Source organism: Conger conger, chromosome 4 (genome assembly GCF_963514075.1).
Source record: "Conger conger chromosome 4, fConCon1.1, whole genome shotgun sequence".
NCBI lineage: Eukaryota > Metazoa > Chordata > Actinopteri > Anguilliformes > Congridae > Conger > Conger conger.
Genome location: NC_083763.1, coordinates 51,606,810 through 51,633,747, shown reverse-complemented (window position 1 = coordinate 51,633,747; position 26,938 = coordinate 51,606,810). Strand labels below are relative to the sequence as shown.

The 26,938-nt window shown below is 43.0% G+C and overlaps 1 protein-coding gene across 1 annotated transcript in view; it reads right to left on the bottom strand.

Annotated features, from left to right (window-relative positions):
• oxsr1b (oxidative stress responsive kinase 1b) overlaps positions 1-26,938 on the bottom strand; it is a 74,282-nt gene that overhangs the window by 33,398 nt on the left and 13,946 nt on the right. Inside the window, exons 4-5 of the mRNA XM_061238761.1 lie at positions 12,931-13,039; positions 1,900-2,041 (exon numbers count right to left, since the gene is read on the bottom strand). Of these exons, the coding sequence (XP_061094745.1) occupies positions 1,900-2,041; positions 12,931-13,039 (251 nt within the window). The remainder of the gene's footprint in view (positions 1-1,899; positions 2,042-12,930; positions 13,040-26,938) is intronic.

Genomic DNA, 26,938 nt, shown 5'->3' with positions numbered 1-26,938 from the left:
TCACACACTCATACCTACGGGCAATTTAGACTCTCCAATCAGCCTAACCTGCATGTCTTTGGACTGTGGGAGGAAACCGGAGTACCCGGAGGAAACCCACGCAGACACGGGGAGAACATGCAAACTCCACACAGAGAAGCCCGGCCGACGGGGATTCGAACCCAGGACGTCCTTGCTGTGAGGCGGCAGTGCTACCCACTGCACCATCCGTGCTGCCAACATAACATATGTGAACCTGATTTGAAGCACACCAGCAAAGATACGCTGACGCAGACACTGATAATTGTAAGGACTAAAAGATAACAAAAACCATGAATGGCCTTCAAGCACTGATTGAAGTGTTGCAGGATTTCCACATCACCACAGACTGGCCGTTTCTCAAGTCGTAAATCATGTGCTAATGCATTCTTTTGTATACTGACCTTCCATCTTTTTGGTAGTGAGGAAGTGTCCAAGGTCCAAGTGTGCCAATGCTCTACGCATTTCAAGACAAAGGACTGTTTACATGAGTTCTGATGGACTAACCAATCCCATGTCTCATACATGCTGATAACATTCAGAGCAAGGCGTAGCTGCCATAAGGAATTTGCCCCGTGTGCTCGTTTACACATCCTGTCGGCGACTTTCCCGGTAAGTGCAGTGGCCCATTTCCATTTTCAGGGACCTTCAATGTCACGGCTGCCCTCTGGACAAGTCTCCAAGGATCTCTCAATCACTTTATGAGAACACAAAGTCCTACACCAGAGGTAGGCAACCCTGTTCCTGGAGTACTAGAGATGGTCCTGGTTTCTGCTCCATCACAACATTCATTCTAATAAAGCAGATTTATTAAATGTGCTGGAGGCTCTCAGCATTTCACCATTTAGATCATTTAATCATTCGTCAAAGACTCGTTATTAAGCTCAGATGGAACGTCACAGGCATTCCTGGACCAGGGTTGCCTGCCCCGATCGTACTCAGTAGGGTTCTGTATATGGTTTTATCGCAGCAGTATGGTTTCACCAGAATCCCGACCCCAAGAGGCTCAGATCAAAGCTCCAGGACACCAAAGCTAGAGATGACTGGAGAGATTTTGAGCAGTGCTTTCTGCTTGAGCTCTTAATGTCAATCGTAATGAATGGAGGAACTCAACATACTGCATGTACTGAGGAAGACAGCATATCAATATGGAACCTGACTGCTGATTTTTTGAAGGATTTAAAAATAATACAGTGCAGTTTGTTTTCTGCTCTATTTGTCTAAAAAGGCTAAGCACCCTGCTGAGAAGGAGTCTGGATTTACAAGTGTCTTTGGGCCTTAGTCTGTCCTCCACAGATTAAATTATAATTTTATTTTCGGAATCTTTAGCCCAGCAATATGAATTTGAGTTCCTGTTTAATAAAACTCAATCCAATTCATAGAGCAGCAGCGTTATCGCCGTCATTTAAACGGTAGGCGATTCTTCATCCACATATGCATGCTGGGAAGCTGACTTAAGCATCCCATTATAAACTGCAGTAATGTTTGCTCCTGCAATTCTTCTCTTGACCGTTAGAAATCTGAAATTACCTATCGTACATTTAAGTAAATTCATATTTGACTAACTGGATTATTCAAAGGCCTAGCACTGATAATTGCTTGGTGAAAAGATGACCGTTCAAAAACAACTGTAAATGAAACCAGTGCCGATGCAGATTGAATGCATCTTTCCAACACTAGTGAAGTAACCCCCGGATAACCACGAGCAAATGATTTGTGAAACCTGCAAAAGGTCACTGCTCATTGCTCGCTCAATCAAATCTTTGTTTTGTGACCTTAGATCAGTGTACGTTGGATTATTTATTTGCTGTGAGGAGAGGTTCAGCAGTCCCCTGAAAAGGGTTGAGAAGATGTTTCCTGCCATAGCAGTGTTTTCCTTACCTGTGAATCTGCCCGTTTTTATGCAGGTATTCCAGGCCCTCCAAAACCTCCTTCAGTATGGTGGCGATGCTGGCCTCGTCCAGGACCCCGGATTTGTGCTCCCCCCGAGATATGATGTGCTTTATAACATCCAGCATTGAGCCTATGAAGGAAGAGGAACATTTACATTACATTACATTACAGGCATTCGGCAGTGCAAAACCACGACCAGGGACAATGTGCTAGAAGTGACCACAGATAACTTGAACCCTTGAAGATAACTACAGGATAACTATAAGAATACTACAAATAAGTTTGATTACATTGCTTATGTATGCTGTTTATTACAATAAACAGCATACATAAATAATGACAAATTACAGAAGGATAGGGAGGGGAAAGGTGCAGCCAGCACATATCAGAACAAACACACCAAGCTAAGGCCTCGTCTTCCAAAACAATAACTGGACATTTTTGCCAAATTGTGACCTTGACTTTCTAAAACACTCAAGCCTTTATTTAACTGGAACTCATCAGATCAAATGCTATCAAAGGGGAGTGGATAGTGGAACTTCAGGATTTCTTGAGAAGCAATCCGGATCTTCCCATGACATTTAGAGCTGTGCATGTCAAAACATGTCAATGAGGAACTACAGTCATTAAGTTTATGAGTTTGAGAATTCCCAAGCTTTAGGGCATTTCCGAAACAAAGAAAATGTCAATAAACGGAGAGTGGGAAAAAATTAAGAGAATGTTTGCACAGGGAAGATTTTTTTCCTGTAGGTTAGAAAAAATCTTAATACTATATTTCAGTGACACCATCCTTGGACAGGGCAGACAACACTAATGAGGAATACTAAGCAGGAATTAAAACGATATTGAGAGGCCCATCACATAATTGCAACAAAAAGACAAAAAGACAAAAAGTCATTTTCAAACATATTTATACAGATCATAAATGAATCTGGGATTGTGCATTTACTTTTAGTGCCATTTCAGGTCAGGATTAAACTATGGGACTTTGTTTACTCTTGTACTTACAATTAAGCTATGGTTTCAAGACAACTGGGGGGAAAAAGTTATCTGACAGTAAAGGTAAGAGAAACAGAGCAGGGTTGCCTTCTCAAGGTCTTTAAGCCTGATCCTCCACAGTGGGCAGGACGCCCATTCGTTCCTGTCTGTTTGGAGAGGGCAGTTGGCCAGCTCGTAGATATGCGGATATGAGCCTATTAATCTGCAGGAGCACTCGAGGATGTGCCCCTTCAGCAGCTCAGTAATGGAGCCATTTTGTGCCAAGACTCAGCGAGACCTGCACCGCTACTGACGGCTTCACTTCAGGGGATGCTTATCGTGAGTGAAAATAACACCTAATCGCAAAATAAAGGCCGGGCCTGCTCGCTAAAGCGCCAGAAGAAGGAGATGGTAGTACACAGTGAGTGCACGACTAACAGAGATCAGGCTTATGGAAAGGCAAGACCGCTGTGGCAGACAGCAATATGGGCTTTTGGGCCGGGGGAGAACCAGGGTGCTGCTACAGCATGTCATGAAGATACAAACAGAAAGAGGAAGGAGTTACAAAGTATCCACCGCCCCCACCCCCCCCCCCCGCCAGAATGCGCAAGATGTCTCGGCATGGCGCCACCATGGAAAGGCGACGGTGCAGCTCGATGACAGGCTCTGAAATCCGCGCCAGCCCGACAGCCGTCCTCCGGGATAAACGCGCCGCGTACGTGCGGAGCGCGTCGGGTTTCGCCGGCATTCGGGGGGCCCGGATTAAGAGACGGACGGGGAAACCGAGCTGACGGGAACAGGCGGGCCCATCTGCCGTCACCGCCCCGGGATTGTGGAAATGATGGAGCGTAGAATGAGGGATGGGGTGGAAAGGAAAACCGAGAGAAGGAAGTGGAGATAGAGACACAGTGGGGGGGAAGCGCTGTGGCAGATCTTGGCACACTGCACAGTTGCCCAGTGAGGGGCATAGCCTCATGTGGGGAGACCTGACGAAGGGCCGTCTACAGTCATGGAAGAGCTCATCTCTCCCACACATACCACAGGGTGTAAGATTAACAGGTAACATTTCCCTCACTGTCCTGCAACATATGAAATAAGAAAAGCTCCCACTGGGCTTGTGAGAGCCTGGAACTTCACTGAGTATTCTCCTCTTCTTGCACTTGAGCTCCATGACTTGACAGCAAGCGTTTATAAAGATCTATCAGCCATTATGACGTGTGTAAATTGACTATGGCTATCCTATTTTAATCTTACCGAAAGCATAGACACTTTCATTGCGGTCATGAATAATATTTGCTGGCGATGTTACACCAAAGTAGCATCCAAAGCCAAGTCAACATTGGCTAGTTTTATTACAAAACACACACATCAATTGTGACCTTTTCAAGAATTTGCTAGTGAAGAATCAGTTTTCTAGGAAATAAAGGCAATGAAAGGCAATTAGAATAAACTAAAAACAGCTGTACACAACAGTTCCAACTTTTCTTCTTTTTGTTTGTGCACAAAGCGTTTAAGAATAAAGTGAAATTGGACCAGCTGGAGGCGTGTTCAAACATTACAATCTGCCCACCCACCCACAGCATAAACACCATGGCTAAGAGAGACACACTTTGTGTCAATGTTCAACTTTAGAAAGATAATGGAGAATTAAACATGCTCAACTAAGGTGATTTGCTGATAATTGGGCACTGAATCCGGCAAAATATAATGAAGACACGGACAGCACTCTCTGGAAAAACCAAACAATTAAAATGTAATTCAAGAAAGTATGAATCACGCAAAGGACACACGTTTTGGCACTTGCCTTCTTTTCTGCACGTGTTAGCACACTGTGTCCCAAATATTACGGTGCCCTGGTATTGGAGGACTATGTATATTTCTGTAATTTCTACAGTGACACCAAAATGTATAAAAATGGCCTTTATTAAAATCCGGGAATGTACAATTTAACCGATTACAAATCTCAAATTGTGCAGTACAGAGGCAAATTAATAAATGATGGGTCTTTGTCCAAAACAATTATATGTGAATTCTGACAATGCAACAAACAATTTGTATAAATACAAAAACAAAACAATAAAGAAGTACCCGGCAATGAAAATTAAAGCTGCAGCTGCTTTCTTATAATAAGAGCTTCAGTAATTCAAAAGGCATAAGTATACTGTACAGTATTTGTTTCAGGTTAGGAGGAACTCAAGACAAACAGTAACTCACTGACTGCATTAGCTCCATCTCCATGTTATTGAAGAAATACTAAAGATAGAATTGTAGGCATGAGCTGATAACTTAAAGCAGTATTCCCAAATCATCCACCAGAATGTTTATACATTCAAGCAGGCTATGACCCTTAAAAATTGTGTCGTTATCCTGATGGCTCATGCTGTTGAGGCACTGTTTCAATGTGTGGATGCGATCGATTCCAGGCCGGCAGCCATGCTGGGCCATACTTAATTTGTGCAGCATCACCAAGGGCTGGAGGGATGTTGTTAGGAGGGGTGACTGTCTCACTGCTAGCCAAGCAAGCAAGAGTCTGCCTGCTCAAGACAGACATGACTCGTCTTCTCACTTATATCTGCTGTTTGAAGAAGCAGCTGCTTGACTTGAAGTGTTCCAGAGGAGAGCACACACTCGTCTAAAATCTCCACAATTGATAGCATAGCATGGGATGCCAGCAGCAGAATAGCATTCCAGATAAAAGGGGGGAAAAAGTTTTATTTTTATTTTATTCAGCAATATTTTGTAAGCTTGGAATTATAAGGGTCTATCTGGATCTCTAGATAGAACCTTATAATTCCAAGATCACAAATGCGCTGCATTCTTCATACTTTTAAACTGTTTGTGTGTGACACTTCACACATATATTTAGTGCCCTATAAACAATGTATTTATGACATTAACTGATTTTGAACCTGGGTCTCGATTTGGGTCAGTACGGACCTGAAGAGTAAGAACACAGACAAACTGGTGTCCCTGTCTCAGATCAGGGTACCGCCTAACCACGCAACCACCAGCGTTTCCTGAAAACATCGGAATTTTACAGCCGCGCTCCGTCAAAGAATGCAAAATACGGTATTGTGTTTCCTGAAGGCCAAAAGACTATCCCAGTGTACCAGATGGTCGTGGGCCCCCAGTGCACCTCGGTCAGGGAGGGGGAGCGGACACGGGGACCTGGCGACAGATGTGATCAGGTGCCCTGACACTCTGAGATAACAAGAGGCTTTCCTCATGTCCCCGTGAGTGTAATTAGGGACAGAGCAGCTTATCTTACTTTTTTCTAACAAGGGGCTCATACAAGTGTGCCATGTCAGATTCAACAAACACACCGAACAGACAACCATTACAATAGAGTATATACAGTGCTATGTGGGTTCTGTCAGAGAGATGGCCAATGGGATTAACAAGAACAAGGGATGACTGATACCTGATTCCAGCTCCTTTTTAAAAAACAGCTGATGTCTTTTTTCTCCTGAACAGTCTACTAAAACATTTGAGGTTGGAAATAAGCAATGCAGTTGCTGAATCTTGATTCATATTTGATCTGCAATGCCTAGTTAGAAAGTTGTATCTGGGTTTGGGGTCCATCCATCCATTATCTTAACCCACATATCCTGAACAGGGTTGCAGGGTTGCTGGAGCCTATCCCAGCATACATTGGGCGAAAGGCCAGAATACACCCTGGACAGGTCGCCAGTCCATTGCAGGGCACACACACCATTCACTCACACACTCATACCCACGGGCAATTTAGACTCTCCAATCAGCCTAACCTGCATGTCTTTGGACTGAAGGGGGAAACTTTGGACCTGGAGGAAACCCACGCAAACACGGGGAGAACATGCAAACTCCACAGAGAGGCCGACCGGCTGACCGGGATTCAAACCCAGGACCTCCTTGCTGTGACCCACTGCACCATCCATGCCGCCCCTTGGGTTTGGGGTGCCAGGTGCAAACAATGTTAATGTTACTGAACAAATCATTGCAAAAATGTTATAAATGCTAAAAAAAAAGAAGAAAAAAAAAGATTTAAAAGCTATAAAAGACTGAAAGGCCAGAACTATTTAGTACTGACAACTCAATTCCATTCCCTCCAGTACATCCATAATGTCTGTGTGTCGAAGGTCAAGGAGGTTGCCAATTAATCTATGGTGACACATTCCCCACAGTACTTTCACATGAGTCATATTTTCAGTTACATTCTTACTTTAAGTTTTTTTCCCCCCTCTTCTTCTGGAATACTCTTCTCATCTCATCAAGGGAAATGCTTTACAAACTGTGGTTTTGTTTGAAAGAAGGAGAATCAGAGAACAGCAGCCTTCACCTTATCATTTCACCACAAGTTCACCCCCAGAATTTCTCAGATTTAACAACAGAGGACAAAAGATGGAGCTTGGATAATAGTTCAAGAAAATCAATACTGCTTAAAGTGCGCACAACAGACCACGCAATAAAGCACGACAGAAAAAAAAAAACATTTGACCATGAAATCAGCATAGAATACACACAACGCAACAGGAAATAAGCCCTTTTTTTAAAATAAGCCTCAGATTTAAAAATCAATATGAATGGCAGAGGTCTTCTCTGTTACCCAATATGACCTAGCAATGTAAAACCACATGGATTACAAAGCAATATTTTGAAAGCCACTTCATGGATACTCTTTACTTTGTTTCCTGCTTGTGAACCTGAACAGTTTCCATTTGGATGCTCACAGAGCGAGGCTCAATGGGTCAGATTGTTTTCATTTGTTCAAGCTTTTATTTAATTTTATTTTGGCCAAGCAAGATGCATTTTTTTGAAGTGGGGACAGTGGTCCCACTTAAGACAGGATAAGGCTGTAGCCTGCTTTATGTGGTAGAATTACCTTCTTGGTTAGGTTAAGCTTTTAATTTTTGCGTCTCACGTTATGTTCAAACCACCGGTTTCTCTCATGTCAATATCATGCTGCGACTGCAATGGAATTATTTAATTGGAAAGTTAAAATAGCACAGTGTTAAATCTGCTTTCAAACACAGCGGCTTACCAACTTATGTTGATGTCATGTAGAATTACTTCTGAAATGACAGCTCAAATTCAAAACGGACTGCATCTACATTATGCTTGCATTTACCCTCACTTTCTTGTATAAAAAAAATAAAAATAAAAATAAAAAACCTTCAGATTAAAAAAATATTTTAGAAAATATCGATACAGTACTTAGACTACAGGCATCTTGTGCATGAACTTAGAAAATTAATCTTATGTCAATAACTGTATTATGCTTTAGCTTACAGCACTTTTTGTGAAGATTTATCAAGAGCGCCCACTGTATGATATAAGCCCCTTGTAGAATTTTCTGGAAGCACAGCAAAGCAAGACCCATCACTGGGACTGCAGAGGGGCTTAAATGATTGCCTTGTGGATATGCAGTCATATGTGCCACCACAGATGTGCAACAAATTACCTCATCCAACGAGAAGCCCTATTTCCTGCTGCAGCTCCACCAATGACCGATGACATTGCAATTACTGTCGGCCCATAAAAAAGAAAAACGGTTTGTTTTCGAGTACAAGACAGAAGACGGATTTCAACACCATTACAACCTGGCCTGTCAGGTTGTGTATGTTTTGTCTAAGTGTAGCTTATACCTGCCTTGTGTGTGGCAGTGTGCTTAAGCCATCTTGCTTGAACTGGAAGCCTTTGTTGTGAAATGACATAGAAAACCCTGCCTTGCGTCCCGCTATAGCCAGGCAGTTTGCTTAAAATCTGACAGCATGTCGCAGCCTGTAAGCACAGTGACACATCTATACCAGACCTGCCGTGCCCTGCCATCGCTGCAAGCATCAGCACAAGCATGACACAGTGGAAAAAACTTGATAGACAATGAATTACCAGGCTTATTTACCAAAGGCCCTATACAGCAAAATAAGGGGATGCATGTATGTTTTTACAGACATCATCCGCTTTCTTTCCCAGAAACAACTTAGTTTTTACTAAAATATAATGAACAGCCATTGCACAAACAGGGATTCTGCATCTTCAGAACTTTCTGCAGGTACCCACAGTATTATCAACCGCAAATCATGATTTGCATGTCTTCACCCTGTTGCATATCATCACCGGGGTCTCAAAGGTTTATCCTCATCATCCTCTCCCTCGTAGCACATGCTCATTTGGAGGTTTTACACAGCGCAATAAAACAAGAAGACCCGATTGCTTTGGTACTCTTAAATACTAAGAGAGTCGTGTAAAGCACTTAAAGAGATTTGCAAGGGTGGAGAGCTTATCACAAAGAAAAGTGGTGTCTAACTATAATCAGTTCCTGTGCGTGAGCGGGGGAGAAATGAATCAGTACCTAATGCTGTCTTGGTAGCAACAAAAAAAAAAAAAAGTGGCCCAGCTGAATCTCACAAGTGTCTGGCTGAGTAAATGAGGAAATTTGAGCGGATCTCCAGGGACTCCAGTGTTTCAATTAAGGAATTCTCAATAAGAAATTCATGGACGGTTTTTCAATACTCATCTATTGAAAAAAAAAAATGTATTAACACCTGATTAAATCCTAATTAAACAAACAACTGACAACAATCAACAATCTGTTAATAATAATCTTCAATGCAGTTTGGGATAATTTATAGAGTCCTCAAAGTGCAATTAAGAGAAACAAAATGAGCACATCATTTTGGCTCAGTCCCTGCACAGTCTCCATTGTATCATTAAGGCAATCCAAAGCCTGTATAATTAGATGGGGGGGGGGGGACAAAAAAAAGAAACCTAGACTTTATCCAAACTTTTACTCTAATGGCCGTTTAACCTCCAGGCCAATGAAAAGAAGAAATATATATATATATATATTTGAAAATTCATCTTTCAGTCCAGAAGGATGCAGTCTGAGATTTGGATGAAAATGTCACAAGTAGAACCATATCCCAAGATTCATCACTCGACAGCAACTCCCCTAGTGAACTGGGTGGCCATTATCTGCCTCTCATCTGTGCAGCCATCTGGAATTTTCCACAGCCACCATGCCTGGGTGGATAATGTGCATCAGAGAACACAAATACTACGCCTCCCTTTCCACAATAGATAGAGGACGATGAAACGTCAGGGCAGGCTTTATGGTTGTGATTTACGATTGGGAAATTCAAAGTGGGGACGTAAATGGGGATAAAATGCATCGTATCACAGATGACAGGTGTAAGAATAACAGCAGGGCTGTGTTTGAGCAACCAGCACCTATTTGTATGTTGCCGTTGCACTGAGCAGAGGGATCACAGACCGGAGAGGCAGGGGCAGTCCTTGCCCTATTAATCCTATTAAACAGAAAGGTAAAACAAGGCACTTAATCTCCAGAGGCTCATCTGTGTTTAGCGTGCGGAATGATAGCCAATAAAACGGCTATCCTTTCGAATCCATCTCCCTGGCTTAACCCTGAGGCACAATAAAGAAATGAGATGGATAACTTAATTTGCTGGATGATGGAATGACCGTGGCTATGCCAGCGTTAGTGAGACCCCCCCGTGTCCGTCATCTGGGCGGGGCACCTGCGGTCCAGCTGCGAGGCAGCGGCGGGCGCTGTCAGAGGACGACCTCCACTCACCACCTGAGGACGCTCTGACCAAGCGCCACAGTCTCAGCACAGAGTGGGTCACCAAGCATACAGCATAGACCAGGGGTGCACAACACCGGTCCTCGAGGGGCCTATCTGGGTACTGGTTCCTGGTTTCTGCTGTAGCCGGTACTCATACACATCAGATAAGATATTATTGAGTCAATTAAATAATTAAGACCAGAGGTTGGCACAAAATCCTGAAATGAATTGGCCCTTGTTCTGCACCCCTGGCATAGACTGTAGGAGAGATATGGACTGGGTGCCAGTCTCGTCACCCACTGACTATCCATGGGCTTGTGAAAAGGTGTTTGAAGCCCCGAAACTCAAGCTTACCGGCGCCGCCATATTGTAAAATTTGGAGCCAGAGATTGCATAGTAGGGAAGCCGATACGGCTCCTCCACTAAGGAAGTAAAATTGACTGACGTAATCTGTCCCTGATCTGATAATAGTATAATCTCTAATATAGATCTATTTTTTGCACAAATCATTTTCAGGCACCTGTATCATACAAGCACAAGTTTGTTTTTTATGAAGATGGCATCTTTCCCTCTTACTTTCCCTACATCCTACAATAAGGTGTTCCTTGTATGTAAATGCATCAGGAAGCTTAGCGCCAGCTTACCGGATGGATTTGATTAATCATGTAGGCTGAGCGCACACTCTGTGCGTTACTCTGCTGAATCGACGATGGTTCAACGGAAAACAGTGAAGTCTTTCACAAGTAATTCACATGGCGGCCCATAAAAATCTGTAATTCATTGCAACAAACATCTGCGTCATCTATCTCCACCTTCTGAAGCGGATCCGTGGCCACACTTCCTCTCAAATGACTGATGAAATGAATGGTTTGTGAAACTTGACAAACTGCATTCTTTACTAATTATGAATAATGTGTGCATAGAAAACACATAGACAGCAGTACAGACATTTCAGTCAGAGAAAAGGAACTTTTAAACGCAGTCTAGCGATGAATAAACTTCAAACACAGGTCCACTACACTCTACATGCGATACTGAGTTTGACAGAATTACAATTAAACAGATGAGCTGAGACTCCATACAGATCAGTGGTCTCAAACTCCGTACCATGGAGGGCCATGTATACGCTGTTTTTTATTCGAGCCTCAGATCTTGATTATATAATTTGTTTAATTACTTGCTGAATTTGCACTGCAGGTTTACACATAACGTATAAAAGTCTAATTTGTTATTTGTGTTGTCTAAAAGACAACTGTTGCTTAAATGTCATGCATTAATGCAGTTGCAGGACGAGTAATTAATTACTCGGCAGCATTCATTGGTTGAAATTAAAACCTGCATACACACAGCCCTCTGCGGATTAGTTTGAGACCACAAATATAGATTAATGAAAGTGAAAATGCATCTGTTTATGAGCCTGACTGCTGCATTGTCTCCATCGAAAAGTGTTGGGTAAACAACCGAAAATTCTTGGTCGTCACGTTTTTGCATCCTCCGATGCCCCCATCGCCCCCAGCTCCCCCCGAATGTTTTAATTTCACATCTGCCGTCAGTGGTGTGCACGGCTCAGCTGTTATTACCTCTGCATTGTTATTAGCTGTGAGGAAAGTCCCAGAATAGCCTGGGAAAAGAGCGGCTGCTGCCTCCTCCTGCAGGAAACAATGGGGATCTGCATGGCCTCTCGACCCATAATCAACCCGCCGCTCCGCCATTTCGCTGAGCCTATCGACACCCACAATTACCCGCTCCCGGGCCCATCCTCTCGTTTCAGGCGCTGAGTAACCATTACTGTCATGCGGATTGCTGGCGGGCCGCACTGTGCCACTACCAGACCCGGGTTTAAAGGCTTTTTGAACCCAAGTCTGGCCGCTATCTACTTCTCTCAGCTGTCCTTGGCTCATACAAACTCTTAAACGTGCACGTTGGAGGACTGCAATACCATCACGGGAGATAATTCAGATGGATTGAAGATAGCTAAACACACCCTGTCTTTCTCCTTAACCCATTATGGACTAAGGTGCCCTGTAGAAAACCCATAGAAAGGCCTAGGAATCGCAAGACATTTCAACGGTCATGTGTCTTGAAATACGGTCATATGATCAAATACAATGCAATGTAACGCGCAGGTCACATCCGTCCATAAGGGGTTAAGCAAAGCGTCAGTATTTCTGTGCCTTGCTTTAATTTGTGAGAATGCTACTTGCTTCCCTTGATTCTACTGTGAGCTGTAAACTTACCAAAGAAAAGAAATTACCGGAAAGATCGATAGTCGACAAATGAAGATGTCGGACTGCAGGCGGAAAGATCTCGTTAAAGGAGCTTTGGCCAATTTCGCTAGAGCCGGGAGGAGGCACGACAACAAGGGACAGGGGCAGGGAAAGGAGGGAAACCAGGAGGGGCCACGTATTTCAGGAGTCCCGGGGAATGATGGGAAGGGTGGCAACGAGGGGGTGGGGGGGAACGAATTTGCCACTTACCCCCGCTGAGTAGCTTCATCACAAGCCACAGCTCATCCTTCACCACAAAGGAGGTGTAGTAGGAGACGATGTTGCGGTGGTGGCACTGGCTCATGGCCTGGATCTCCTTCTGTAAAGGGGAGAGAAAAGAGGAACAATCGTCAGTGGACACCGCAGAGACTTAAAAAAAACTTTACCTCCTCCCAACAAGATGAAGCTAATTTTCCAATTACATCCTGAAGAATGAAACTACATTTTAAATGGATAGTGCTTTTCACAGAGGACTGTCCCAAAGATGTTAACCCGGTAAAAGGGCAAATAGCACATGAGGTAAAATAAACTCCCTAGTGGGCAGAAAAACCCTCAAACAGTGGCAAGTAAAAACTACCCAACATCTAGCTAACATACCTTTGCAGAGCTCTTCCTATAACATTACACAAAAATAAATGTAAAAACAAAGAGGATGGATAAAGAGGGTCAAGGAGGGGTGAAGTGGCGTCTAGAGAGGTTTGTGTTCAGCAATAGATTACAAACATTTCTCAGAAAAAGGCCAGTTTATTTATAATTCACATCTCTGAAACATGGAGGATGGGCAGCAATATAGAGAAAATTGTCAACAGCTTCAACTTTCCAAGATAAACTGAGCAGGCTCCAGGTTAAAGAGAAACTGATGTCAGCATTAAGGGACATAAAGGGGATGGTGAAATCTATTTTTCTTCACGACAAAAACTAAAAAGTGAAAAACTTCTCTGCACGGACCACCACTCCCCACCCTCACCCACGGCGATGAGAGCATAATCAGAATCGGACTCCTGCAGTTTGAAAGCAGAGAGAAATGAAGTCATGCTAGCAGTACGGCCCAATCTATCACTCCCAACCCAGTCCCTCACCCTTTCCAACTTCCTCTTTTCATTTCAAATTACATTGATGGCCGATATGTAAGGCCCTTTGTTCAGAGGATTTTGCTGGAAAGAAATAACGTGGCCAAATTTTCTGAGGTTGCTTTGAAATTAAATGGTGTCAGCTATGGCAACCAGTACAGTCTTAAACACCGTAGTCTTGCGAGTTTAACCATAAATATGACCAAAAATAAATGGAGCTTTTCTACAACAAAAAAAACACACAAAAAAAAAAGCACTTCAGCCATATGATGGGTGATAAAATTAAAGGTTTTATTCTGAATCTTCCCAAAGATACACTGTATGGGAATGTGGATGGGAATTTGAATTATTTTCATGGTTTTGTTAACCCTGAAAGTCTCCCAGGGCTGGGTCGGTGAGGGTTTTTTTTTTTTTTTTTTTTTCATTCCTTTTTTCAGCCTGTAATTTCCAATCACTATGGTAACAGGATATACCGTTTCAACTCACAGTTCTATCTGTATAACCTATTTTAACATGCAACAACAGTTCCTTATTTTGTAACATGTGGGTGGTAAAACAAGTGTGAGGGGGATCTCACCTTCCTCACAAACTCGTAAGCATCACTGAAAGCATTATGTTAGAATAGGCATATGCATCATTTCCACAGAGGAGGCATCCCCAATATGAGAAATCCCTATTTGTTCCCGAGAATATTTATGGCCCTACGCCCAGCTCCTTCACCCCCTGAACTACATAAATGTTAAAGGCAAACTTCTTGACTTTCACAACCAAATGCGAACATGGCACGAGATAATCAAGAATTCTAAATAAAATTAAGAAGCTCTTCAGCAGTCTTCCCAGATGAATCAATGTGGACACACAACATGTGGTTAGCATCAGTGCTCAGAGAAGGTAAGCCAGTCTAGTGAATGCTGCATTATTCTAGCTGGCCAGAGCACTACTGCCTCAGGAGGGTGTCGCCTTCCAAGTGCTCCACGCTTCAAGAGTTCCAAGCTTAAGACAAACAGGGATCTGTTTACAGCGTAAACACTTATTATAATATATATTTTTTTTAATTCACAGAAATTATGAACTTAGGTTTCTGGTAAATAAGCTATTTAAATGACAAATAAATATTTAAATAATTTAAGTCATACTTCTCATGGAGCGGACTTTTTGTTCTAATAACTTCTAATAACTTATAATAATAATGTTTTGACGACTACTTTCTTAGACCTCCCAGAACACTCCCATACATCATCTTAACTGGATAAGATAACTGGGTAACTGATAACTTGGACTAAGCTAATATAAAAACAGTCATATTGGAGCAGCCAACCTAATATTTTATCACGTTTTATTCTTACAGAGAAAAACTGCTTGTACTAAACATCACAAGGGAATTCTTTCAATTCTTCATAAATATGGGCAACCTTAAAATTAAGGACAAACATTGTGTAAAATATCAACAAAATGTAGCCTAATCATTACTAAAGCTTATGGACCAAGCACCATGACAGTTAGACTGACTGTCCCCTAATTACATTTTAAAGACACCTTTAAGTAATGATTAAGGGTTTTTAGGCATAGTAAGATCTAGGGATTACATTCAGCATTAACAAGGGCTGAGTGAGTTGCAAGAAACCATGATCAGGCGCAAGCTGTGATTAACACACAGCACAAAAAGGCTCCATTTCAAAATAAAAGCCTGGCAACAAGTATAGGCTTGGAGACCAGCAAGTGATGAACTAACAATGCAACCCTCTATTTCCTCTGCCACCGCTCCACAGAAAAATGCTCCCTTTGCAGCCAGACCACTCGCGGCTGCGCTCAATCTCCGCTGGACTTGGCGCTCATAGAAAACTCCGCCACAGCAAACATCAGCTGCCGGGAAAATGCCCCAGCACAGTGTATTCAACACCCTTGGGTAGAAAGGCATCTGACCAAGCCTGTTTATGTCAACACTCTGACCTTCCCAAACCACCTGAGACTCATACCGGCCTTGACCAGTTAAGAGTCAGTAATGCGTTGTACATTCTTAGACACTTTGTACATGCGCAGCTTCTTAGCAAATTGAGTATCAGCACCCGGATCGTTTGTGTCTGCATGACATACTTGGCTGACCTGTTCAGGAATACAATTCTGTTTTCCACCTCCAGTTGCATTGAAAACTAGACAACAAGGAACATGTTGTCTAGTTTCAAATACCATGTGATGGTATCTCTTTTAAACAGAAAAAAAAAGTTCTGGGACCAACAGAAATACTTGGCAAAATGTTTTATTCTCCAATAATTCAGTAATAATAATTACTTTCAAGAACGAATATTCAGTTGACTGTTAACCTGATTATTTGGATAGTCAAAATAACATAATTCCAATAAACAATAGATCATAAAATTGTGACTTTTACAACATAGTAAGCTCCCATTCCCAGCATACAACCTACCTACACTAAATAAAAAACTATATCGTTTTCCTTACGGGTTTCCATTTGTTGTCTGACGTTCTAATCCATCTCAATCCCTGCAGTTCCATGTTTTCCAATTCAAACTTTTACTGCAGTGACAGCTGTGGAATACAAGGTAGTTCAATGAAGCGCATTGAAAAATCACTGCCCCAGATGAGAACCGTGAAAACAGGATCACCGTTTCAAAAGACAACTCAACTGATATCATGACTGTGAGGTCACACATTCAAGTACTTTATGGCTTTTAGTCTTGTTTATTCGCTTACAATGTCGAACAAAATCAATTGTCTTTCTGGAAAGCTGTAACCATTTATTTCACTAAGTGCAAGAACATGTTTTGAGAAGCATAAGAAAACTATTTAGAATTTGAATTTATGGTTACCAAACCGTCATATCACAATCTCTCAAATATTTATAGTCATTTTCTCATTTTTGCAGCGATAAAAATATTCATTATTTGGAAGATTTTTATGACACAGTCATAAAATCTGGTCGTAGTATTGCTAAAGGGCAATTCTTAGCTGGTCCGCATTGGCATGATTAAGAACCAAATGACTCATTGATGGGAAGAGCCAACTGCATGGTTAATCAGCACTCATGATTAAAAGATCTCACACTGGTCTCATCACTCAGTCAAAAGGGCTGTCTGGGCAAATTCCGTCATGGACAAGCCTTTTCCCACATCCAGAAGTGACATCATGAGGTTTCACCAATCTTACAGTAAAACAGAGAAGCAATAAACTGATTAAATTCCTGTAAAAACAATTTGTGGGGACAGCCTGTAGCCGAGTGGCTAAGGTACATGACTGGGACCCGGAAAGTTGGTGGTTCAAGACCTGGTGTAGCCACGATAAGATCTGCACAGCTGTAGGGGCTGAGAAAGGCCCTTAACCCTTCAGGGGGGATTGTCCCCAGCATTAAGAAGCTAATCCACAGTCGCTTTGGATAAAAGTGTCAGCTAAATTAATATTTATTTATGTGTGCATCTGTGTCTTAGAATTGCTACTAGTTCCCTTCAACATTGATTTTTACAGTAGAATTTAGCATAAATTCTCCTTGTTTGAGAAAGTGAGAAAGGGTGTGTAACTTTGACGACACACAGAGGAGCTATATATTGGCTTGTGGCCTTCATTTGCTGTGAAACGGCTTTGGAGGCTAATGCTAACTTAATCGTGTTGCGTGGCATACACATATCCCCAAATGGCCTCTCTGGGCCATCAGCTGATGTAGTTTGTTCCACGCGCAGACGAGAAACAAACAACTGGACATGTGCCAATGCCTTACATATCTGCAGATGGCACTCTACTGAGAATGTCTTGCTCAAATTCCTTTAGCATCAGACAAATACTGGTCTTGTCTCGCTGCCCTAAAATTCTTTAACTTGAACAGCTGGTTAATGAAGGAGCATTTTTAGCTTAAATGTCCAATTCATGAGAACACAAGGTCATGTTTCTGATTTTATTACTGTCTATCAGACACACATTCTGCAATCTGAACAATCTGCTACGCATACATAAGTCTGTATTTGTTGAAATTACATGGGTAATTCTGCTGAACATAATTAACATCTAGACACCTCATCAAATCTACTTTTTCTATTATGTGACAACTTTAGTTGACAATTGGAAAAAAAAATGAATCTTTTTTTTTTCCTCCCCAGAAGTGAAGGAAAGTTCTTTCATCCAAACGAACAAAGATACATTTTTTAAAATGTTCTTTTCACAAAACTAAAAAGCTCTACATTCATACAAATCCATTTTCACAAAAGGCAGATTATGAAGGGCACAATTATGGATTTTAGCAGCATTTCTAATGTGTTGTTTAATGAAAAAGTATAAAATTAGATGGAAAAGTATTTAGATGTTAGCGAGTCTACAGCATCAACATTTGCAATATCAACTTGCACACTGTGTGATCTAATGTGGGAATGGCAAAATAGAAACACAATTTGGAATCCCACATTAAAATTAAATTGTTTCTTCCTTTCAGTGTTTTCTCTCTCTCTGGATGCTTTGTCAGTCATATACTGTATACATTTGCATGATATCTTGCATACAGAAAAACAGGAATTAGTCTTGAAGCATCAAATCCAAGGAGGTCCAGAATCCAACCTAATCAGTTTTGTACAATTGGATACTGGACGAGAAGTGCCACCTAAAACTAGCTGGGATTCTAAGATGGTCTTAGCTGGTCTGCTGCTGGTCTTCCCTGGTCAAGGCCAGCCATAGCTGGTCTATGGCTGGTTTAAGCTGGTAGAATAAGCATGGCTAAACTGGTGGATCAGTTGACTTTAGGCTGGTGAACAGCTGATCGACCAGCTAAAGCCAGATAGAAGTGTTGAAAATGTATCTTAAACCAGCTAGACCAGTTTAGGCTGGTTTCTGCTGGAATTTTCAGCAGGGTGGAGCCAGTCACCACTCCCAACAGGGCATCCACAGGTGAACGAAGGTATTACATTTGACCTCCTTTGCTATTCCAATTTTTTTTAGGCAAAAACTAGTATAGTTTTAGACTATATCCATAAGCGAAACAATGAGCTCACAGTTCCACGTGAGGGCCACAGAGTGTACTGCCTCATTAATCCCTTCAGCACAGGGCTGGGACTCATCTGTGGATTACAGGCAACAGTGTCTGCATTCACAGCTACACGAGAGTGAGTTGTGTGAGTGGGGGAAAGGGCAATGCTGGTGAAGTGACCTGGGAAGGGGGGGGGGGGGGCTTTTCCTTACTGAAAATGAAAGTGCAGTATAAATAGGTCACCGAAAGACTTGCACAGGAACCCTTACATTTTTGGAAGCATTAGTGAAAATTCCAGTGAGCGGTTTAATAAAAGATGCTTAATAAAAGAACAAAAGCAGCTATTTATAGCACCGAAACTTTTTGTAGATCTGGTAGATCTGGATGCATGATGGAATAGGGATTACAAACGGCAAATGGGTACTGAATTGGTCACACGGTATCAAATCGTAACTTTGGAATCACTCCTGGGTGCAGTACCAAAAAACGTTCAAGGACATTTTTATTGGCTGTACAAGGATGCCGCAGTTTAAAGCTAATTGCTCTTTTTTTACAATAGAGAACTGCACAAAACAGCATAACTCGCACTGCTGTTACATTTAACAGAAATGCTCCTCATTAACCAAACCATTCAGCTTAATGAATGATTAATACCATATGCAAAATAATAACAGAAGTAAGATGCAAAATGTAATATCCAACAGTGATGATTCTGCAAATGGGTTGGCATCCGGCCAAAGCCGGGGAATTTTTCCTCGCCTGGCAGTGCCGGCACAGAAACGATTCCTAACCAAATCAGCTGTGAAGGCTTACACACTGCCCAAATTATTTCTGTCTGCAGTTCTTGCGTCTCCGTGGCACTCCACATTCTGGTTTGACCGGGTCTTGGGCCTATAGCAGCACCTACGCCTCCTATCTACGCTTTATTTCTGCCGTCTCGTTCCAGCAGGGTGGGGGCAGTGAAAAACCATGCGTACCAGAGACACAGCTCCCCTCCAGCAGGTGAGCCCGCACATGCGCCCCTCTCTCCCCCACACGCCGCAGCTGCACGCATCAATTATTGAAAAATTCAGTCCTTCCCCGTCTGTCAGGCCGGTCGTTTCCATGGGAATGAAAAAAAAGAAAGACAGGAAAAAAAACAAAAAGAAATGCTTCATGTTTGCGGTCGGCCGTTCCGTTTTCTATTCTCTTTTCCCTGGGCTGCAGAAGGGGCGGGTCTTATTGGCCCCGTTTGCCAAGGTTGGCCCAGGGAGCGAGCGCTACAGTAAGAGCGGACGGCTGTAGCCTAGAGTGCGGTTTCTGTTCCTCCATGTCGGCAGGGACAATGAGCTTGTCAGCCTGACCCTTTGTGGTGCCGTCGTGTCCCTGTAAACCCATCCGGCAGAGAAGAGGCTGGAAATGTTGCCCGTCCCCTTTCCTCGGTGACATTACACCATTGTTCACGTTCTGTGTCATTATTCCTGTTCTTCTAACCTTTTTAAATGTCGTATTTGTTCTATACTGGGTACTTGGTCAGGTCAGATTATTACCAACAAAATATGACCGCCACTATTTAACAGCAATTTATTTAACATAAAAAAATATCTAGATGCGTTTCGATTAGTTTGCCAATGCTTGCCATTTGCTTTTTTTGAGGAAATGTTTATTAGATATTAAAATGTGTATATTAAAAGTGTGCATACTATAATTTTTGACCAGTAACACCTCAGTATTACTTTCTCCCTTCTAAGCATGAATCTATTCCACAAGGCAATTTAAGTGGACAGCCAAACATGCTCGAGCCAAAATCTTTCAGCAGTGATATTGTGATTTTTCAGTTCAATGATGCAAGCGTCAGCTACTCAATAAGCTTGCTGTACTACGATCTAACAGGACCTGCACTAAAAGAATAGCGGCCTGTGGCTTCAAGTCAAGTGTAAACTTTCTGTCACTCACACATCGCAAGTCATCTACAATTAAAAAAGTGTTTACACTTTAAACAATTACTACATTTTTGGGGCTTGACAGCGGACGCGGGCTGCTATCCTGTCATTTTTGCAACAGCCACTAAGAAAGCCATCCTAGGCAAACTAATATCCAAAAAGATAGCAGGAAGACACAACGAACAATGGTGAAGTGATGTAGGGATGAAGTTATGTAAATACGGATTTTTTTTCCTGTGAGAGAAGACTGGGAAGGTATGGGATGCAAGATGAACACAAAGGTCTGTGTTTCTGCCAAGACAAATACTAAAACAGCTCATGAAGAGTATTCCTTCCAAAGAGGATGTGTAAGTTTCCCCTGGGTTCAAATATCAGGTTTGCCTGGTCTTGGCCAGTACTTCTATTATGTCATCCCTGGTGGTGAGTGATGCCAGTCACACCCAACTTCAGCAAAGTTCTACTGTGACAAGGTGGCTTCCAATACAGAGGGAAACAAAGGGCTCCACTGCTGCTACACTTGACTGTGTAGTGTCACACGAAGATAGATGCACAATAGGAGCACAATAGATGCACCTGTACCCCTAGGGGGTCTGAAAGCAAAACCAAAGTATGTTAAATAGCAGGCACAAGCAGAAAGAAAAGCATCACTCAACAGTATACCAACCTTCTTGTTTTGCATGCCTGCTAAGATTAAAGGTACAATAGGTAAGATTTTTGTGTTAAAACATTGTTACAAGACCATTGTAAATCCCTTCCTATCATTGAAAAAAGGCTGACTGACATGTTGACTCACCCTCTGCCTGTTTATAGTCCTTAAATTCAGGTTTGAAAATATGCAGTTGACAGGCCTGCACTCTGTGCCAAAACATAGTATAGCTGTACAATAATTCAAACTCATTGGTTGAAAATTAGTTCTAATTGCCACAGCCAATGGCGTTTCAAGGTCAGTGCATTCACAGAGAAGGTGTGGGATAAACAGTGTTGTGGTGTGAACGTGTTTGTTGCTGCAATTCCTCTTGAACGTTAGAAGTCCAAAAATACCGACTGTACCTTTAACCAAAGTTAGAACTTCTCTGATGGCATTTTTTTGCCTCTAGTGGTAGAAAAGGATCACTAATGAGGGGACTGCTCACTCCAGTCACAGGCCGGGAAAGCCTCACGCACAAAATAGTACCAAAAATTAAACATAAATACAAGCTAGGCACCACGCGCTACATTCATGTGATTTAAACCTCAAACAACTCCCTACAACGGCATGTCCTTGCAACCAAATTAAAGCGCAGGCTGTAAGATTCAGTGAACTGTTAAATTTTATTTATTACAGGAAGCGTCAGCGACAGTTCCCATTACAAGATTCCTGTGTGTTTGTTGCAGGGAGGGCTTAGCTGGCGACAGTGGGAGAGGTTAGTCGTTGTTCACCATGAGCCACATCGTACACATACGTCCTGCTGCTCCAGCAGAATTTAAAGCTTCTCGTTTGTCCGCAACTGACTTAAGTCTAACCTTTCATAATGGGAAGAAGACTGAATTGAAAGCATGAACAAATTAAATGGCTTCAGAACAGATTAAGCTGCTTGTCCTTTGTGAAGTGCTGGCTTTCTTTCGGATCATGCAAAAACATCCTGGGGAAAGATCCATTTGGATAAAAATGTTATTGTCTTGATTAATGTAATAAAATGTGCATTTTCCATTAGTTACAGTGCGTGGAACCTATGTTTTTTTCTATTGAATCGGATTCAACTGTATATTGGATGTGCCTGTTCTTTCTTTGGCCATACAAATCAGGAAGAATTGAGATTATCCTAAGGGACTTACAGTTGATTAGATTTAAGCAGGTCAGTCCCCCCTGAAGCAATGCAGGGTTAATGGCCTTGCTAACAGCTGTGCAGATCTTATCGTGGCTGCACCAGGGCTTGAACCACCAACCGTCCCAGTAATGTACCTTAGCCACTAGGCTACAGGCTGCCTCTATAGATGGATATAAACTAGCAGCCAACATCATTGGACTGAGGAATGGAGCGACAATATGTAAAGGTTGATGGCACAAGAAGGCAAAGAGTCAGCAGTTCAAGTCTAGGGTTCAGCACCCTAAATGAGGTACTGCACAGCATCACAGAAAAGCCTGAGGAGAAGACATGCATTCCATATCAATGAGCACTGCACCGGATGAACCCACAGGCAAATTCACCTTTCCGCAGAGTGGCTCTCTCGGAGACGGCTGGCACCATTCCGACAGGGCACTTTGCGAGCAGAGGGACCAACAGCTGCCACGGAGCAAATTAATTCACCGTCTGCTTCAACCCCCCCCCCCTCTTCCCTTCCCTTCCGTGTCCGCTGAGCGGTGACGCGGCACGGTTTAATCAGCTAAAGGACACCAAATGGAGTGCCTAGTCCATCGCCGCTTTCCCAGAGAAACTGTCATTTCTTACACGCTTCCGATACTCTTTCCCCATTCAAATTACATTAGCTTCACAGAGGCATATTTAGAAAGGGCCGGAAGGTTGTCATTACAGGAAAGTATCCAGCGTATCTGTAACGTTTGATGGATGATGATCGACCAACATCATCAGATGATGATGGAGCAAGCCTGTAGCCTAGCGGTTAAGGTGCATTACTGGGCCCCGGGGTAGCCCCGGTGTAACCCCGGTGTAACCCCGGTGTAACCTCGATAAGATCTGCACAGCTGTTGGGGCCTTGAGACCCTTAACGCCACATTGCACCTGGAGGGGACTGTCCCCTGCTTAGTCTAATCATCAGTAAGTCACTTTGGATAAAAGCATCAGCTAAATAAATAATCTTCACTCCTCACTCTTTCAGTGCAGTGCTGGGTTGAACTCTGTGTGAACCGCATCCATGAACACGGTCACACTTCATCGAATGTGACCGGTGACCGAGCTGGCCGGACTAAAGAGACGAGGAGATGGAGCTCGGCAGAAAACAGTTTGCGTGTGATGGACGACGCCTTTCGGACGGGTTGAGATTGAGCGGAGCTAGGAACGAGATGCCGCACGGGCCCTGCGGTTCTCTGGCCCTGGGCCCTGAGGCTCCCCTGGGGCCAGGCCGAGCGTGAGCACTAATCTAATCGGTGAGGCAAAACGCACTCCTCGCTCCCGGGGCAGGGACGGCCGGGAGAAAAATAGCCCTGTCCTCAGTGGCTGCTGGACTCACTCCAGGAGCCAATGAAATCTCTAAAGACCACAGTACCTGATAGCCACAGACACACTCTGCATTCTTGCAGCAGCTAATAGCCATTCTGCTGTCATGGTGCAGGAAAGAACGGGACGATATCATAAGATGAAGCCATGTTAGCATCACAACCCTTAGTTGATAAGGGAAAACACCAGAAGAATGCCATTGTGCAAGGGTATAAAAGGAGGCTTACTTCAGTAACATCGATTATTTACAAATTCATTAATCTGTTACATGAAGGAGCTTATATTGCTTTTGAATGTAGCATTTATCTACATTGTTTTCATTTCCAGTGTAGAAATGAGATGTTACACATTGTGAGGTTGTCAGCTTTCAACACCACTCCAGTTAAAGTTTTTTAAATAATCCAAATGTACATCTTCAATTTAAATATATACAGCTAAATTCATGCCTGCAATTCAATTTGCATAGCCTGCCCAGGCAGACATTTCTGGAGGGTAGGATGACAAGGCAGAACCAGTTTTAGTCACAGCCTGAAATTACCAGTGCAATGAAGGGCTGGTATTTAAACCTCTCTTACATAACTTCAGAAAGAGTAATCCACAGGAAAAGATCCTGTGTTCAAGGTAAAGATGGGCAGCATTGACAGAGAAACTCAACCCCCTAAGCCCCGACTGTTTCTGTGCCATGGTCTCATTTAAACAAGAGACAGAATCCCAAGAAGCCCTGCATTTTCTGCCCTAGTTGGCAGAATCATTTTTTCCCCCCTCTCTTCATTTACTTTATTCCAAATCCTATTTCTGAACCCTGAGCTGTGTCAAGGATGCAGTTTTATTCCCCTAAACAAATTATGTATTTGATTAAATTATTATTTTCCATCATGTCATCAGTGGGGAGTGACGCCTGTCATGCCCAACCTCAGGAAAGAAGATGTACTGTGACAAGGTGACTTCCGGTACAGAGGGAAACATTAAGGGACTGAAATTTAAATAATTTTAATTGCTTCTTTGAGCATTGTGTGAATTAGGGACCATATCAAGCAAAGGGCTAAGATCAAGGACAAAAAACTGAAAATATAGTGAGCAGATGTAACATAATGACGGTGACAACTATTCTTTATTGATATCGTAAAGAAAAGTTTATCAATTTAAAAAGGGAAAATCAGCTGGCATAAAGTTGGAAACCCTTAGTTTCATCCACAGCGATTGAAACTAAAACTGGTACAGCTGACCAGCTGACAAACCAATCAGTTTCCTGACCAACTGACTAAATATTTAAGTTGCGAAGAGATGAGATTATCATGGGTATGGAGACATCCACAAGTGCAGAAGACCTCACTCTGCAACCATGACCGGAGTCAAGCAGCTGAGAGACAACTGGTAAATGGAGACCAGGCAGGACTGCCCCTCAGTACAGCTCTGAGGGACCTGACAATGAAGAAGTACTGCAGTTTTCTGTCCAAAGCCGCACCCCTGTCAAAAAAAAAGCTTTCCAGACAGTTTGTTTTAATTAGCTGGACGTCTGCAACAACACCCCATGAGCTATGCTGGGTCTGCATTATTCACAATCAGGACCGTCCCACTGTCCTGCCAAGAACCCCCGATGTTCACAATGAGACAAATCCCTTGATGATTATACACACCCACATGCATGCGTGCACACGCACACGCACACGCACAGACACACACACACACGCGCACGCGCACGCAAATGGAAGCATGCAGACACACGCATGCAAACGGAAGCATGCTCACACACAGACATGCACGCACACACGCATTAAAATAATATACACATACACAAATGGACACAGACAGACACAAGCAGACAGAGACAGAAACACACACACAAACAAACACAGACAAACACAGACATCCAGACAACATATAAACAAAAACACACACAAACAAACACACCCCTCCCCGGCACCCCCGCTGCAGTCGTGCCGCGTACGCCATGGGACTGACCTCACCCTCCTCAGTCCAGGCATCGCAGTAAACTGTCGCCGCCCTGCCTTAGCAGACGCTTAGCAGACAGCTGCAGCTAGACGCCACGAAATCGCTCCCATCGCAAGGCCCACCATCCCTTCCTCGGCCAGAAAAGTGGCCGAGCAAACCTCGAAGTGGCCAAGCAGGCCAGGGACCTTGTGATTTCATCCCACACCCTTTTTCAGGGAAAAACAGGCACAATCTCTGGACTGTAACATTAAGCACGCAAACAGCATCACAAGCCGGGACACCACGCTACTTCCCACTGGGGTTTAGAAAGGCACTTCAAGTCTATCGACTGCAGAACAAAGGCTGCAATCGCAGGCTGTAGACAGAGAATCACTATGCGAGCAGCATCACGTCACTCATCCAAACTGCTCAATGTGAAATGACATCAACCTCCACCCAGCAGCACAACAATCAGTATTAAGCTAGCCCAAGACAAACAACAAGGACAGACTATTCGAGAACGATGCTACGAAGTGACTAGGGATGCAGCTACAGTTTCTAGGGCATAGAGACACAATCACTTGCAGCCTGATAATTCAAGGCGTCTGTGTTTTGGATTTGTATCCTGGATATGTAAACTAATATACGCCAGACAGCCAGTAGTCTGCTGCAGTGAAGTACAATACATCTCTTGGCACTCTTGGTATCCACTGGATATGTGCGAACTAGGATCCAGGTGAGATAAGAAAGGATTATGACTAGCCTAAGAAACTGTAGCAGACAGGGGAGCGGTGGTTGGCAGTTAGAGATAAAGAAAGAAGCCAGCAGTGTGTGAGCCTGGCTTACCTCATTCTGTCCTATTGCAGCCTGGCACAGGAGGGTTGTGATACAACTGTACTCACAGAGGGGCTAAACTGGCAGTCCACTGGATTTAACAATCTTTGATACAATCGATTTTCTTGGGGATTATATTAAATCCAGATATTTCGCTTGGCATCAGAGGCTCTGACGGTGTTTACATTTGCCCAGGCATTATTCATCCAATATATGGAAGTCCAAGAAAGGGGTCATTGTCCCAGAAAAAAATTAATAATAATAATAATAAATAAATACAATGCTGCGGTCCAGAAATATGTCAAACTGCACAAGGGAAAAAAGGTTTTTGCATTCAAAATT